At 60.6% G+C, this 16521-nt stretch overlaps 1 protein-coding gene across 2 annotated transcripts in view; it reads left to right on the top strand.

Moving 5' to 3' along the window:
* The window catches only part of NAV1 (neuron navigator 1), a 62319-nt gene extending 46599 nt beyond the window's left edge, over positions 1-15720 (top strand). Inside the window, exons 7-31 of one of the 2 annotated variants that reach the window (XM_058039588.1) lie at positions 171-468; positions 839-1532; positions 1632-2090; positions 2295-2336; positions 2492-2640; positions 3231-3401; positions 3886-3938; positions 4111-4134; positions 4221-4298; positions 4490-4573; positions 4690-4801; positions 5386-5507; positions 7293-7489; positions 7576-7738; positions 7877-8051; positions 8260-8357; positions 8482-8577; positions 8710-8869; positions 8967-9202; positions 9302-9456; positions 9645-9716; positions 9989-10185; positions 11044-11162; positions 11394-11591; positions 12174-15720. In XM_058039588.1, coding sequence (XP_057895571.1) covers positions 171-468; positions 839-1532; positions 1632-2090; positions 2295-2336; positions 2492-2640; positions 3231-3401; positions 3886-3938; positions 4111-4134; positions 4221-4298; positions 4490-4573; positions 4690-4801; positions 5386-5507; positions 7293-7489; positions 7576-7738; positions 7877-8051; positions 8260-8357; positions 8482-8577; positions 8710-8869; positions 8967-9202; positions 9302-9456; positions 9645-9716; positions 9989-10185; positions 11044-11162; positions 11394-11591; positions 12174-12269 — 4248 coding nt within the window. In that variant the 3' untranslated portion in view covers positions 12270-15720. The remainder of the gene's footprint in view (positions 1-170; positions 469-838; positions 1533-1631; positions 2091-2294; positions 2337-2491; positions 2641-3230; positions 3402-3885; positions 3939-4110; positions 4135-4220; positions 4299-4489; positions 4574-4689; positions 4802-5385; positions 5508-7292; positions 7490-7575; positions 7739-7876; positions 8052-8259; positions 8358-8481; positions 8578-8709; positions 8870-8966; positions 9203-9301; positions 9457-9644; positions 9717-9988; positions 10186-11043; positions 11163-11393; positions 11592-12173) is intronic. The other variant, XM_058039589.1, reaches the window with a different exon arrangement.
* Positions 15721-16521: the final 801 nt, after the last annotated feature.

The following is a 16521-nucleotide window of genomic DNA, read 5'->3' as shown; positions in this document are numbered from 1 at the left end:
CCAGCCTTCCTGGCACACCTCAAAGGGACAGAGGGCATGGAGGGTGCCAGTGAGAGGAAACAAGGATGGCACGGGGTGTCTGCTGCATCCTTCTCCCAGCTGGCTGACGTTCTCTGGGGATGGGTTTGGGGTGGGTGCCAGGAGTGCCCCTGACTCTGCTCTGCCCCCAGCTGCGCACGGACTCGGAGAAGCGCTCACTGGCAGAGAGCGGCCTGAGCTGGTACGGGGAGGGCGACGAGAAGGCACCCAAGAAGCTGGACTACGACAGCAGCAGCCTCAAGATGGAGCATGGCTCCTCCAAGTGGCGGCGGGAGCCCTCAGAGGGTGGAGAGGAGGGGCCCAAGGGTGGTGAGCTGAAGAAGCCTGTCAGCCTGGGCACCCCGGGCTCCCTCAAGAAGGGCAAGACTCCTCCAGTGGCTGTGACCTCCCCCATCACCCACATGGCCCAGAGCACCCTCAAAGTGGCAGGTAAAAACCAGTTTGGGCAGGGTCCAGCTCCTTTGATGGAGAGAAGGTTGATTGCTGTCTTTGTGTGCTTTCCCCAGGCATGTGGGCCATGGGATGGCCTATGGCTGTGCTCAGACCCAGGGGCTGGGTGTGGGCTGGAAGGGGAGGCAGGGCTGTGTTGTGGGCTGCAGGCAATCTGAGGTTCTGTGCCTGCCCCATGGTCTCATGTCCACATACCAGGCTGGGGAACCATTGAGTGCACCACGGGTCTGGTATGTCCCTTATCCGTCACATCCCTGCATCTCTGGTGCCCATATCCTGTGTGGGCTTGTTCACTTCCAAATGTTCTCAAAGCCTCCAGGGACACTAACCTGTCCTTTCTTGCCACCAGGCAAGCCAGAGACCAAAGCCACCGACAAGAGCAAGCTGTCAGTGAAGAACACGGGCCTGCAGCGCTCCTCGTCCGATGCCGGCCGTGACCGCACCGCTGACGCCAAGAAGCCGCCGTCAGGGCTCACACGTCCCTCATCCTCCAGCTCCTTTGGCTACAAGAAACCAGCTCCTGCCACTGGCACGGCCACTGTCATGCAGGCTGGGGGCTCAGCCACTCTTGGCAAGATCCAGAAGAGCTCTGGCATCCCTGTTAAGCCAGTCAGTGGGAGGAAGACAAGCCTCGATGTCTCCAACGCACCTGAGCCCGGGTTCCTGGCACCGGGGGCTCGCTCCAACATCCAGTACCGCAGCCTGCCCCGGCCGGCCAAGTCCAGCTCCATGAGTGTGACCGGGGGCCGCAGCGCAGCCCGGCCGGTCAGCAGCAGCATTGACCCCAGCCTGCTAAGCACCAAGCCGGGCGGCATCTCGGTGTCGCGGCTCAAGGAGCCATCCAAGGTTGGCACTGGCCGTGGCACACCGGCCCCTGTGAACCAGACAGACCGTGAGAAGGAGAAGGCCAAGGCCAAGGCAGTGGCACTTGACTCTGAGTGCAGCACCCTGAAGAGTGCCAGCTCACCTGAGAGCACCCCAAAAGCCCAGGCCAGCCTCCCGCCAGCAGCCAAGGTGGCTGAGCTGCCCCCTACACCTCTCAGGTATGGTCCTTCCACCTCCGAGGGCAGCAGGTGCCTGGCACGGCTGTGCCCGGCACCAGTACCTGAGTCTCACCTCTCCTTACCCATTTCCCCCTCCAGAGCACCTGCCAAGACCTACGTGAAGCCTCCCTCGCTGGCCAACTTGGACAAGGTCAACTCCAACAGCTTGGACTTGCCCTCCTCCAGCGAGCTGCACACCCCACACACTGCCAAGCTCCAGGACCTGCACCCGGCTGGTGGGCACCTTGCGCCCTGCTTCAGCCCCAGCCCTGCCCCCATCCTCAACATCAACTCGGCGAGCTTCTCCCAGGGCCTGGAGCTCATGGGTGGCTTCAGTGTCCCCAAGGAGGGCAGGATGTACCCCAAGCTCTCCGGCCTTCACCGCAGCATGGAATCCCTGCAGATGCCCATGAGCCTGCCCAGTGCCTTTTCAGGGGGCAGCACCACCACCCCCGCCCCTGCTGCTGCACCCCCTGCCAGCACAGAGGAAGAAGAGGAAGAAGAAGAGGCAGGAGAGCTGGGCTGGAGTGGGAGCCCCCGGCTCACACATCTGGACAGGTATGGCTGGAAGGAGGTGGGTGGGTTGCTGCAGCACCTTCATGGGCACACATTGCTCCCTGCTGTTCTGCCATGTCCTTTGCCTGCTTCAGAGTCTCTTCCTGCTACATTTCTAGGGAAAAGCTCCCTGTTCCTACAATTCAATCCCCATGGTTCCTTCCCTAGTCCGTGCAGGGATGTCACTGATCTTTCCTTCCCTTCCAGTGCCAACCGCGACAGGAACACACTGCCCAAGAAGGGGTTGAGGTAAAAGAGCCCAAATGATTTTTGTGTGGTGCTGGGGTGGGAAGGGGAGGCTTTCCAGGCCAGTGCCCCTGAGCCAGGGAAGCTGGGCTGCAGTGCAGTGGGCAGGAGCTGGACGGTGCTGGTCGATCTTACCGTGCCTGTCTGCGGCTCCCCAGGTACCAGCTCCACTCCCAGGAGGAGGCCAAGGAGCGGCGCCACTCCCACGCGGTCAGCAGCCTGCCCGAGCCGGACGAGCAGCAGGAGCTGCCCTCGCCCCCCGCCCTCCCCATGGCGCTGGTGGGGAAGGGCCCGCTCACCAGCATTGGTCAGTGCCCTCGCTGCCAGCCCCTTCCCTCCTGCTGCCCCTGCTCCCTGCTCCCCTGGGCGCTGCTTGTCTCCCTGACACCACCAACACCAGCACCTGGTGCTTCGGGTGCTGGACTGGGACCAGGGGTGTCCGTCACCTCTGCTTCAGGGCATCTCATCCACCTTTGGGCCTCAGGCCATAACTGCTCCTCTGGGGTGCCTGGCAGGGCAAGGGGTAAGCCTTGTCATGATCTGACCAGGACCTGAATGTTCCTGGAGGGTTTGGGGGGGTCCAGGCAGACAAGTTGGGGCAGCAGGCTCCACTCCTGCACCTGCAGGTGTTGGGCTGTGGCACAGTGGTACCCACTTGGCCCTGGGACAATGGATTTGTTTTTCAGCCCTGTGATTACCTTGGTGCTGGTGTCCAGGTCTTCCCAGCATCAACCTGCCTTTTAGCTTTCCCCAGCCCCTCCCTGCTTTGGGACCACAATCCCTGCTTCCTCACTGCATCACAGCTCTCGTGGATCACTCCCAGTCCTGCTTCCCCATCCTGATGGCAGGTCCCCAGCGTGGCTCTGACCCTGCCTCCTCCCTGCTTTCTCCTTGCAGTGAGCCCCACTGCCACCACAGCCCCACGGATCACCCGCTCCAACAGCATCCCCACCCACGACTCCACCTTCGAACTGTACAGCACCTCCCAGATGGGCAGCACCCTCTCCCTGGCCGACAAGTCCAAGGGCATGATCCGCTCGGGCTCTTTCCGGGACCCTGTGGACGATGGTGAGAGAGTGCTGTGCTCCTGCCCAGGCAGAGGAGGCTGCACAGGGTTGGTGGGGCTCCCTGCACCCTTGTCCCTTCCTACTGGTGCTGCCATGGCATTGTTGGATGGGTGGCTGTGTCCCATTCTTGGCATCAGAGGAGGGACAGCAACGCTGAGGGCTCTGTTAGACTCTGTGCTGGCATCAGCCCTGGGTCTGCCCTGACCCCCATGGGTACTCAGTTGCCCCCAGGGTGCTGTGACACTGGGGAGGAGGGGATCCAAGCAGACAGGGAGGGCAGCAGAGCCCCCGGGTTCCCCAGAGAGGAGGGTGCAGATGGAGAGCACATACAGAGAAACGGGCAGTGCTGAGCAGCTGCCATTCCACCCTGTACCTCCCCCAGGCACCCCTGAGAGCCCAGTCAGTAGGTGTGCCCTGTCCTGTAGCCCTGGGTGCTGCTCTCCAGGGCACCCTGACAAAAAAGCTCGGGTTTTCCTGTGTTGCAGTTCACGGATCGGTGCTGTCCCTGGCCTCCAGCGCGTCCTCCACCTACTCCTCCGTAAGAGCCGCCTCCGTGCTGCTGTGCTGCTTTGTGCATGGCTGGGGGATCCGGGTGGGGCTGGGGGGGGCTCTGTGCATGCCTCTGCCTGCTGCTGAGCCTGTCTGTGCCTCGCTGCCCCCCTGACTGCCTGCCTCTGTCTGTCTGTCCCTCTCTGCTCTCACGCTGCCAGGCTGAGGAGAAGATGCAGTCTGAGGTGAGCCCACACCCTTTGCTCACGCCTGCCCCTGCCCCCAGTGAGGGCAGTGCCTGGCCCCTCTCACCTCCCCTCTCTCCCCACAGCAAATCCGCAAGCTGCGCCGCGAGCTGGAGTCCTCGCAGGAGAAGGTGGCCACGCTGACGTCCCAGCTGTCTGCTAACGTGAGTCCCCATGGAGCCCCTGTGGGGCACCCCACTCCATCCATGCAGGGCGTAGGGCTGGTGCTGGATGTGCCCATGGAAGCCCTGATTTCCCTTCAGCCTTTTGCATCCCACACCTGGCGGTGGGTGCTCACCTGTCCGTGGGTTTTTGCCCAGATGTTGGGGCTCACCTGTTTCTCCACTTCTCCCAGGCCAACCTGGTGGCAGCCTTTGAGCAGAGCCTGGTGAGCATGACGTCCCGCCTGCGGCACCTGGCTGAGACTGCCGAGGAGAAGGTGAGTGTGTCCTGGGGCTGGTGTGTGCTGGACTTGGGAGGTTGCCCCAAGGATGCTCTTGGGTGGGCTCTCCACCATCGGGATGCACTCCATGGCTCCCAACTCTGCTGCCCCAGGACACGGAGCTGCTGGACCTGCGAGAGACCATTGACTTCCTGAAGAAGAAGAACTCAGAGGCCCAGGCTGTGATCCAGGGTGCTCTAAATGGCACTGATGTCACCCCCAAAGGTAAGGCATGATGCTGCAGCCCTTCCTGGGCTGGGATGCTCCTACTGAGACTGGCACAGGCCCCAGGGCACACTTTCTCATTGGGGAAGTTCATCTGGAGACAGGATGCCCCAGGCAGCAGTTTTTCCCCACCTGGGATCCTTGACCATCTGAAACCAGGAATGGACAGCCAGAGCTGTCACCATGGGAGGTCACAGTGCTGGCATGTAGAGGAATGGTTGTTTGTCAGTCTTGGGAGACTTCCTTGCCAGGCCCTTTGCCAACAGCCAGTTTTGCCTGCTGCTATTGACTTTGTTGCCATAAGTGCTGTTTGTAGCCCCAAAACCCCAGTGTGAGTGCCAGAAGCTGTCAGGGAGATGGCCTGGGACAGCAGCAGGGTGATATGTGCCCTGGGCATCTCTCACCAGGTGGTGTCTGAGTCCCATGTCATTGTTACAAGGTGGCTTCAAGAGCTCAGAAGGTGTTGGGTGGGAGGAGGAATTGGGTGTAGGGAGGAGGGACTATAGGGTGCTCTGGTTTTGGGACAGTTGCAGGTAACTGATCCCTCCTTTCCCAATCTCTCCTGCTTCTCTGGTGGACCCCAGAGCTGCGCATCAAGCGGCAGAACTCCTCTGACAGCATCTCCAGCCTCAACAGCATCACCAGCCACTCCAGCATCGGCAGCAGCAAGGACGCTGACGCCAAGAAGAAGAAGAAGAAGAGCTGGGTGGGTTGGATGGGGCACTGACAGGAGATCTGGGGCTTGGGGAGCCACTGGCAGGGTCTGCTCAAGGTCAACCCCGCAAACCAGCTGCTCTCAGTCTGCCTTGGCTTTGGGGTGTTGGTGTTCCCTGTCCTCTGGGGACAGCAGTAGTGAGGAGAGTGTAACTGCCATGGATTTGTGTCTTGAATTGTTGGCTGGGACTTCTCCAGCCCCTTCAGGAGTTTCCCAGCCCTGGCCCTGCATGCCTGCTTCCTTGTGTATTCCCCCATGTCTCCCTCCTGCGCACGCAGGCTCTGACAGTGTGGAGGGCTGGCACCTCGGCTGGGCAGCTCCTTCCCTGCACCAGGCAGCTCTGAGCTGGATGTGCAATTAAGTCTTGCTTTGTTTTGTTTCTCTTCCCCTATGCTGACCTCAACCCTTTTTTTCCAGGTGTATGAGGTAAGTCCCACGCTGTCCAATCCACCCGTGCCCAGCCAGGGCCTTTGCTCCATTTCATGGATGGTGCTCATACACTCCCCATCCCATCCATCCCACTGGCACTAACCCCAGCACAGGCCATCCTGGGTCCCCAGCCAGGCTGTGCCCACCTTGGCTGCTTCCTTTGATGTTAAGGACAAATATGCACCCACAAGGAGGGGCTTGAACTGCCATAGATAGACAGCAGGAAAGGCTCACATGGGGCCTGCCCCATGGATGGGAACAGTCCCCTTCTTGCCTAGGGAAGGCAGGCACTCTCCTGATTTCCTGTAACTGCATCTTTTGGGCTGGAGGCCTTGGTGCAGCCCTGCCAATGTCACTGAGGGCACTAGAGTGCCCATCTCTGCCTCTCCAGGGCTGCCTGATGTGGTCTCAAGTGGCTCTGTCTCTGCCAGCACCCATGTAGGTCTCAGTGTTTCCCTGCTCCCACCATCAGCAGAACTGGATACCTACTTTGTTTACACTGAAATGCAATGCTTTTTGTTTTGAGAACACCCTAGAGCAGTCTGCTAGTGCCTGTGGGGATTGGGAGAGATCCAGTGTGCTCTCCATCCCTTCCTTCTCCCACCTTCCCTTGGAGCAGGCCCTGGCAGTCCAGGGCACATGTTGTGAGCCCAGGGTGCTCGTCCTGCTGCTCTCCTACCAGCTGGTGGGACCCAGTTTGGGTCTAGTTTGTGCAGTGTCCATCCCCCTCCCCGGCCCCAGCCCGCTGCTCACCCACCACTGCTCTGTGTGTGCTGTGTGCATGCTGCATGCTCAGGTGAGACACCTGCATGCTCTGTGGAGGGCTGGCTGCCCCTCTGTGCTTCCAGCAGGATCCACGGGGCAGAGGGAGGTGTGGGGCAGGACTCTGGCTCTGCAGTGGCTGGAGCAAGGGACATCCCTGAAATAAATGCCTCTTGCTGAAATGGCTGTGGTGGGGTGAATGTGGGGGTGGATTGGCCCTTCTCGATGGACCAGGGTGTTGGTGCCGTGCCTGAACAGCCTGGTGTAGGTGCTGGTGGGGAGCAGGGCTGGGAGACATCATGACCAGGACATGGGTCCCACTCTGTGGGGCTCTGGTGCCATCCAGGCTGGGGTGAGTGTTGCCCAAAGCGCTGTGCACCCCATCCATTGGCAGTGCCAGCAGAGGGGGTCAGGCTGCAGCCTTCCCCAGCATGGTGGAGGTGCTGCCTCTGTGGTGGGTGTGGTTGTACTGGTCCCAGCTCAGACTGTCTGTGGGTCCTGGACAGACACAGCAGGACCAGGCCAGGTCTCTGCTTGTGAGGCTGCACTTTGGACTGCCTCTAACAAGTTTTCCTTCTCCTGTAGCTACGCAGCTCCTTCAATAAGGCCTTCAGCATCAAGAAGGGCCCCAAGTCGGCTTCGTCCTACTCTGACATAGAGGAGATCGCCACGCCAGACTCGTCAGCCCCCTCCTCCCCCAAGCTGCAGCATGGCCCCACAGAGACTGCCTCGCCCTCCATCAAGTCCTCCACATCCTCCTCCGTGGGCATTGACACGGCTGAGTACGTGGGGCCAGGGAGGGCCAGTGGCAGGGGCAGCAGGCTCCTGCCAGAGACACGTGTGAGACCTGGTCTCTCCCTTGGCCTAGGCTCTTCCAGGCCCACAGTGAGGGTGAGCCCGAGAAGAAGGAGGTGTCAGAGCTGCGGTCAGAGCTGTGGGAGAAGGAGATGAAGCTGACAGACATCCGCCTGGAGGCCCTTAACTCAGCCCACCAGCTGGAGCAGCTGCGGGAGACCATGCACAACATGCAGGTGAGGACCCCTGCCCGCAGCCTGGCTGCTCTCAGTACCAAGGTGCCCTCAGTCCCTGCATTCTCACCACTGTGCTGCACCCCAGAGTGCTGCTGCTGTACAGCTCCTTACCCTGTGCCCTGCCTTGTTGTGTCCCAGCTGGAGGTGGATCTCCTGAAGGCTGAGAATGACCGTCTCAAGGTGGCCCCTGGGCCTTCAGCAGTGCTAGGTGCTGTTCCCAGCCACATCACGAGCACATCGGCCTCCTCTTCACCACGGCGCTCCTTGGGTCTCACCATTGGTCACGCCTTCAGCCCCAGCCCGGGGGATGCAGGTAGGGGTGATAGAGCTGCTGGCAGATGGGGAAGGGCTGGGATAGGGAGTGTGTGTGGTGGCAACGTGCTGCTGCTCACCTGGAGTGAACAGGGCATCTGTCGTGCTGCTGGTTCTGCTGTTGGCCACAGCGGGATTTGCCTCTGGCTGGGCACAGCCAGGTCAGGTGGCTCAGCTCTGGCCACACAGCCTCACTGCTCCATCCCCAGACATGTCCCCCATGGATGCTGTCAGCGCTGGCACCCAGAAGGATGAGCTGACACTGCGGATTGTGGTGCGCATGCCGCCCCAGCACATCATCAAGGGGGTGAGTGTGGGCTCTGTGGGGAGCCTGACCTGTCACCGTGTCATGGCCCTGACAAAGGGGAAAGGATCCCTCCCAGGGCTAGATATGGTGCTGCAGCACTGCACACTTCTGCCTTGGCTCCTAGGACCTCAAGCAGCAGGAGTTCTTCTTGGGCTGGACCAAGGTGAGCGGGAAGGTAGACTGGAAGATGCTGGATGAGGCTGTCTGCCAGGTCTTCAAGGTAGGAGCACAAAGAGCACTCTTTAGAGCACCATCCTTTGACACTGCTCCACCAGGCCTGCTATTCCTGGCCCAGGTCCTCTCCAAGCTCTCTTGGAGCTGCTCTCTGACAGCTCTGTCCTTCTCCATGTAGGATTACATCACTAAGATGGATCCTGCATCCACGCTGGGGCTCAGCACCGAGTCCATCTACGGCTACAGCATCAGCCACATCAAGCGGGTGCTGGACACGGAGCCGCCGGAGCTGCCCCTGTGCCGCCGGGGCCTGACCAGCGTTGTCGTCACGCTCAAAGGTCAGTGTGGCAGAGGGGCTCCGTGGCTGTGCCATGTCCCTGCTGTTTGGGGCTGTTAGAGGGTGGGAGTGGACCCTCACCCCTCCCCTGCCCACAGGCTTGAAAGAGAAGTGCGTGGACAGCCTGGTGTTCGAAACACTCATCCCCAAGCCCATGATGCAGCACTACATCAGCCTCCTGCTGAAGCACCGCCGCCTCATCCTCTCGGGGCCCAGTGGCACCGGCAAGACCTACCTGACCAACCGCCTGGCCGAGTACCTGGTGGAGCGCTCGGGTCGGGACGTCACCGAGGGCATCGTCAGCACCTTCAACATGCACCAGCAGTCCTGCAAGGTGAGGGCACACAGCAGTGTCCCTGTGGGCACTGGTGCCATGGTCCTCATGGCAGTCATGCCATGGCCCCACACGTGACACCCAACCTGTTTGTTCCAGGATCTTCAGCTGTACCTGTCCAACCTGGCCAACCAGATCGACCGGGAGACGGGCACAGCGGACGTGCCGCTGGTGATCCTGCTGGACGACCTCAGCGAGGCGGGCTCCATCAGCGAGCTCGTCAACGGGGCGCTCACCTGCAAGTACCACAAATGGTGAGAGCCCCCCTGCATCCCTCCAGTGCAGCCCCATGGCACACACATGCTCCCCGCTGCTCTCACCGTGGTCACTGGGCTGTGGGAATGAGGCTGCACATGTCTGTTGTGCCCAGATCAGCTCTGCCTTGGGCAGGGGTGACTCAGAGGTTTTTCTCATTAATCTTGTCTCTCTGTCACTCACTCAGTCCGTATATCATTGGCACTACCAACCAGCCTGTGAAGATGACCCCAAACCACGGCCTCCATCTCAGCTTCAGGTAGGAATTGTACATCCCTGGGGATCATCCTTGTGGGGTTGTGGGGGACAGAAGCCATCACTTCCACCTGGGTGTTTCTGTGGTCACATCCTATGGCTGAGGACCCTGATTAAGATTGGGCCCCCAGGCCTGTCCCTGCCATCCCAGAAGGACCTGATATTCCCCAGCCTGAGGCAAATGAAGGGTGGGGATGCAAGGAGGGCCTCAGGAGTGCTGGGGAGCAGGGCAGCTTGTGTGGAGACCCAGCCCTGACCACTGGAGTCCTTCCCCAGGATGCTGACCTTCTCCAACAACGTGGAGCCGGCCAACGGCTTCCTGGTGCGCTACCTGCGGCGGAAGCTGCTGGAGTCGGACACGGACATCAATGCCAACAAGGAGGAGCTGCTGCGGGTGCTGGACTGGGTGCCCAAGCTCTGGTACCATTTGCACACCTTCCTGGAAAAACACAGCACATCTGACTTCCTCATCGGTATGGCCCTGCCTCACCTTCCTCCTCTGCCCCAGGCTGTGAGGAGCCCTGGGGACTGGGACCAAACCGTCCCTGGGAACTGGGACCAAACCCTCCCTGGGAACTGGGACCAAAACCTCCCTGGGGATTGGGACCAAAACCTCCCTGGGGATTGGGACCAAACCCTCCCTGGGGACGGGGACCAAACCCTCCCTGGGGACTGGGACCAAACCCTCCCTGGGGACTGGGACTAAAGCCTCACTGGGTACTGGGACCAAATCCTCCCTGGGGACTGGGACTAAAGCCTCCCTGGGTACTGGGACCAAATCCTCTCTGGGGATTGGGACCAAACCCTCCCTGGGTACTGGGACCAAATCCTCTCTGGGGATTGGGACCAAACCCTCCCTGGGGACTGGGACCAAACCCTCCCTGGGGACTGGGACCAAATCCTCCCTGGGGACTGGGACCAAACCCTCCCAGAGGAGCTTGGGGGGGTTGATGTGTTCCCTGTGTCTCCCAGTCCCACAAATCACAGCTGCTGGGTGATGCACACAAGCATTGCTCTTCCCTGGGTGCTCTTTGTTCCTTTGGGAGCTGTCACTAGGGGTGTCAGCCAAGGCTCCCAGTACCCTTCCCTGGGCATGGAGAAGCTGTCTTCTCCCAGGTGAACCCCCTGTGCCTCACCAGGCTTTTGGGGGATAGATTGAACTTGGCAGCCCCCTTCCTTGTCTGGGAGATGCTGCCTGTCTGCTGTACAGGTGGATGGTGCCTAGTCACTGTTCCCAAGGGCCCCGTTCCAGCCAGGTGTGCCCACCTCAGTGCTGTGACTGGAGGAGGGGCACCCAGCTCCCATTTCCACTGTCTGCCTTTCCCCCACAGGTCCCTGCTTCTTTCTGTCCTGCCCTATTGGAATTGAGGATTTCCGGACCTGGTTCATCGACCTGTGGAACAATTCCATCATCCCTTACCTGCAGGAGGGGGCAAAAGATGGGCTCAAGGTAGCCAGTGTTGCTGGCACATGAGAACACAAACCAGGGCAGGGACACACTGATACAGCCATCCTGGGTGGGGGCAGAGGGGAGGCACTGGGATGGTGGGTGTAAATCTCTGTCAGTCCCTGTACCTTGTGGCTGCTGTGGCACATGGCGCTGTCCTGGGGGGCTCAGCGTGCCACCCTGCTGGCTCTGGCATGTACTGAGGGCATGGCTGCCACTTGCTCCCTGCCGCAGGTGCATGGGCAGAAGGCAGCCTGGGAGGACCCCGTGGAGTGGGTGCGGGACACCCTGCCCTGGCCGTCAGCGCAGCAGGACCAGTCCAAGCTGTACCACCTGCCCCCGCCCACCATGGGGCCCCAGAGCGCCGTGTCCCCGCCCGAGGAGCGCACCGCGAAGGACACCACGCCCAGCTCCCTGGACTCGGACCCGCTGGTAGGCTGGCCAGCAGGAGGGGCTGGGAGGAGCTGGTGGCAGAGCAGGGCGGAGCTTTGCTTTCCCAGTTAATTCTCAGTGTAAAACGCCTGATCCGGGGTGCAGAAACACTGCGTGCTCCCTGGAGGAGCAGTGGGTGAGGGGTGGTGGCACTGGCAGGTGGGCTGCACACGAGGACACATGGTGACGTGCCAGTGAAAGGGCACGACATGACACTCCACGAGGCATCATGTCCACATGCAGAGCCACAGACAGGCACACGTGCTCCTACACGTCCTGATGTGTCACCTGGAGAGCTGCTGGCTCCAGATGATGCCAGCTGTCACCTGGAGAGGCTGCTGGCTCCACAGGTGATGCCAGCTGATGCTGCTTTGGCACACTGAGTCTTGAGCATTCCAGCTGTGCCTGAGGCTGGATCCGGGCACAAAGGAGGGATTTTGCAGCATCTCTGGGACTTGCTTTACCCTCTAAGGAGCTTTCCAGCAAGGCTGGTTTGGGAGGGCAAGAGGGCCAAGTGGCCTCCCCAGTCACCTGTGGGCCTCGTGTCCCCCTCGGGCTCCTGCCATGCTCCTGTCCCCACAGATGGCCATGCTGCTGAAGCTCCAGGAAGCTGCCAACTACATTGAGTCTCCAGACCGTGAGACCATGGTGGACCCCGACCTGCAGTCGACTCTGTGAGGCCCAGATGTGCCAGCCCAGGTGGAGGGGAGCTGCTGCTGGGCTGCTCTCCTTTTCCTTTGGCATCCAGGAGCGTGGGGCTGGCGAGCAAGTGGAGAGGAGAAGAGCAGGGCTCTGGCGTGTCCTGGTGGAGCCTGGGGAAACTCAGCTCATCCGTGAAAGAGCACGAGCTACCATCTCCCCTCCCAGCCCTGGGGGTAGGAGAATCCTGGTTTCTCTTCTTGGTTTTTTCTGTCTCTATTGCAAACTCTTGGGCTTTGGGACCAAGGTGACCCTGAGGCTGAGCCCCGCTCCCGGGAGCTGCAGGAAGGCCCCTGCGAGGGGCAGGGACCCTGCAGGAGCCACCTGGGCCACAGCTGGGGAGGAGCTGGGGCTGCAGGATGAGCACGTGGGCACGAGGGGCTCTGGCTGCCTCTGTGCCCGCTGGGCCAAGCCACGGGAACCTCCACTGTGGAGCTCCCACCCCGTGCCAGCCAAGGGGAGCACGGCCCTGGCTGCTCTCTGTGCATTCCCTGTTCCGCCTGCAGCTGCTGTGACCAGGACAGCCCAAAAACCCTGCTTTTCTTATTTTATTTTGTTTCCCCCTTCCCCTTTTCCTTTGGCCGAGTCCAGACTTTGCTTTGATCCCTTTTTTTGTTCTGGTACTTTGCTCTCCTGGCCTGGAGCCTGTGGCCTGGTGCCTACTACTTCCCTGGCAGCAGTGTCCTTCCCCTTTGGTTTCTTTTGCAGCTGTTGGTTTCACCACTCAAACCACCTCTGTCACAAAACTGGTGCTTACTGGACGATCTCCAGTCCCTGAACCCACCTCCTGGGGCTGCACAGGTTGGCTGAGGTGGGACTTGGAGGCAGTGTGGAGGCAGGTGGCAGCAGGAGGCTCCCAGAGCAGCCCCTCACATGGCAGCTCCCTCCTCCACCCAAGGCACAGGGCACTGGGATGGTGTCTCCCACCAGGCTGGGATGCCACAGAGCATCCCCTCCCTGAGCTACTGGGGCACGGGGAGGCTGCTACTGCTGCCCCATCCCTGGGCAGCTGGATGCCAGCCCTATCCCCTTGGTGGAGGGGGGCCCAACCAGCCTCTCATCCCCTTGGTGCTGCCAGGCCTGGGGCTGTGGGTCAATGAGCCTGGGGTTGCTTCCCATGCTGCCTGCTCCCCCTGGCCCTGTGCCTTCCTGTAGCCTGCCAGGGTCTGTGTTGGTGCTCTGGGGGCACCTGGGGCTGCCATGTGTCCTCCTGGCCTTATCCTGCATTGTCAAAAGGCCAGACTCCATGGAGAGGGTCGGCCCCGGTGCTGCCGCGGTGCCTTAATCTCTGGCCATGCGGGAAGGGGGAAAGGGGGCTTGGGACAGTGCTGTCACAGCCTGCCCCAGCCTCTCTGTCCCCAAAGCCAGCTTGGCTGGATGGAATGAAGGTGCTGGGACTGCTGCCTGCAGCACCCTCGCTGGCCTGTCCCCAGCCACGGCTGTGGGATGCCCTGCAGGTCTGCACTCCCATCCTGTGCCCACTTGGGCTCTGGGGGCCCTCTCCTCCCTGCTGCCCTCCAGCTCAGCCCCCACCTCCTTCTGGGGCCCTGGAGAGACACATGAGGAGAGCTGACCCCAGGGCCAGATCACCTGAGCCCACCCTGTCCCCAAGCTCTGCCAGGCTGGGGACTGGGCAGCCTCAGCCCCCTGTGCTGCAGCTGGTGTGGCCTTCAGGGACCCCTCAGAGCCCTCTGGAACGGGCAGTGCCCCCGGAGGCTGCCGGCCCCTCTGCCCTCGGTGCTCCCGGCCGGTGTGTCCCGCCCCGCCGCCCCATGGTGCTCACTCCTCCCACTGTCCGTCTGTCCGACAGCCTCCTGCTGCCTCCGGGCCCGCCAGCCCGGCCCCTCCCCGCGGGGATCCCCGCGATCTCCTCCCCACGCTGGCTTGGGCGTTAGGGCTTTCTGTTCGCCTTCTCTTCTGTCGAGGACTCGCTGTACATAGATCCGTCGTGGAACGCCCTGTGTGGGTTGGGGGGGCCCGGCCCTGCGCCTTGTCCCTGGTTTTGGTTTTTTTTTGTACTCTGTGATGACTGTGCTGTGCTGACTTCTTTTCTGATTGTATGAGACTCCGGCCCAGCAGCCGCTCGAGGTCTGCAATGGGGATGCAGCCGTTCCCTCCAGCCCCTCACACCCTCCTTGGGACTCAGGTGCCCAGGCAGGGAAGGGACTGATGCACCTTTGGGGGCTGCCCTGTGCCCAGGTGCCCTGAGGAGTCCTGTGGGAGGAGGGGCAGCCTTGCCTGAGCTTTCTTTTGTGACTCCTCCAGGAGCCACCCAAACCTGGACCAAACCTGTAGCCGTCCCCCACTGCTGAGCCTGCCCTGGCCTGTGTCCTGCGGGTTTGCCCCATCCCTCCCCAGGCTGGGGCTGCCCCTTGTGCCATCCCCTCGGCCCCAGCAGCTGGAGGTGAGCAGCCTGTGGGGTGTGATCCGGGAGGAATCTCCAGGGGAAGGGGAAGGGCTGTGCCAGCAGCCCCCGGGATCAGCTGGTGGGGGGCTTGGCTGGGGTTACCTGGCAGGAGGGGCCGGGTCCTGGTGCATTCCTCCTGGCTTACACCAAGCACCTCCTGTCCCCAAGGCTGGCAGCTGTCTGGGCCAACCCCTGGCTGTGGGCTGAGCCCCTCTGTCCCCAGGGGAAGGCTCCAAGGATTGCTTTAACTCATCCTGCTGCCACCTCCAAGGGTGCCCACCACTCCCAAAGGTGCCTGCTGTCCCCAAAGGTGCCCATCACCCCACAAAGTGATATCTGCCACCTCCAGAGGGCAAGTTGCCCCCAAAGGTGCCCATGGTCCCTGGGAGTCCCCTGAGGGGCTGGAGGTGGGTGATGCCAGTGCCTCACCCTCCTGCCCCCTCGAGCTGCTGCTGCCTGGTGGCCTGAACCTTACAATTTTAGCTTTTTTCTAATAAACACAAACAACCTTTTTTTAATTAAATAAAAGATGAAATGGACAAATTCCTGTTCTAGATTATCTGTGTAATTGACTGGGTTTTGTGTTTCTTAACTGCATGGTATTCCTGCCGAGGGGTTTTATAGCACTTTTTAAATTTCTCTTTAAGATTTTGGTCCAGATTTCTACTCACGCCTGTCTGTTTTTGCTTTTTCCTTGCACCCTCCACGTTTGTAAACTCGCTCCATTTTATACCTGATGTTGAGACCCAGCCCCACGTTGTATATAGCTGCGGGAACAATCATAGGGAACAAACAAACACCATCTGGACTCTTTCCACGATTAGTTGTTTTTACTTCAAAGAAATTTTAAAGGAAACATAAAAGGAAGCCAGGAAAAGGCTTGAGGATATTCTGAAAAGACAGAAAACAAATCCAGCCCTGCACCAAGTCAGCTCCTGCTGCCCACACTGCCCGCACCAACTGGCATGTCTCTTCTCAGTCGTCTGTCTAACACCATTGGATTCAATAAAGTGATCTCCTGTACTCTTGGCTCCTGGTCCTGTGTCTGTGGCTCTGGCCCTGTGTGGCAGATGGGAGGGCAGTTGTACACATCACAGAATTGTGATGGTTTGGGAAGGGACCTTAAACCTCATCTCAGTGGAAGGGATGCCTTGCACTGTCCCAGGTTGCTCCAAGTCCCTGGCCTTGAGCATTTTCAGGGATAGGGTGGCCACAGCTTCTCTGGGGAGCCTGAGCCAGGGCCTCACCTCCCTCACAGCCAAGAATTCCTTCCCAATATCCCATCTAACCCTGCCCTTTGGCAGTTTGAAGCCGTTCCCCCTTGTCCTGTCCCTCCAGGCCCTTGTCCAAAGTCCCTCTCCAGCTCTCTTGGAAGGGAGAGGGACTGGAAGGGGCTCTTAAGTTCTCCTCAGGGCCTTCTCTCCAGGCTGAGTGTCCCCCACCTCTCCTAGCCTGTCTCCAGAGCAGAGGGGCTCAAGCCCTCAAAGCATCTTCCCCTGTCCTTGGTAGTTGCCTGCCTGCAAAATGTGAAGGGAGCCTGAGTAGAAACACTCCTGGGTTGGAGTCTTGGCTGTTTTCAGGATGCTGGGGGCAGTTTTAGGGATTGAGGACCTCTCTCCCGAGGTCACACTCCTGTAGTCTGGGGTGGGCAGAAACTCCTGATTTGGAATCTTGGCAGTTCGGGACACGGAAAGCAGGAGGTCCCTTTCCTGGGGCAGGAGAGACAGGTCCTGCCTGAGGTGAGCAGGGGGAGGAGGGCTCGGGGTAGGTGGGCATTCCCAGGGCCCCTTTTGCCTCCCCAGGTCTGATCTGATCTCCCATTTG

Source organism: Melospiza georgiana, chromosome 23 (assembly GCF_028018845.1).
Source record: "Melospiza georgiana isolate bMelGeo1 chromosome 23, bMelGeo1.pri, whole genome shotgun sequence".
Lineage (NCBI taxonomy): Eukaryota > Metazoa > Chordata > Aves > Passeriformes > Passerellidae > Melospiza > Melospiza georgiana.
The sequence above is the reverse complement of the archived record's forward strand: the minus strand, read 5'-3'. Positions and strand labels throughout refer to the sequence as shown.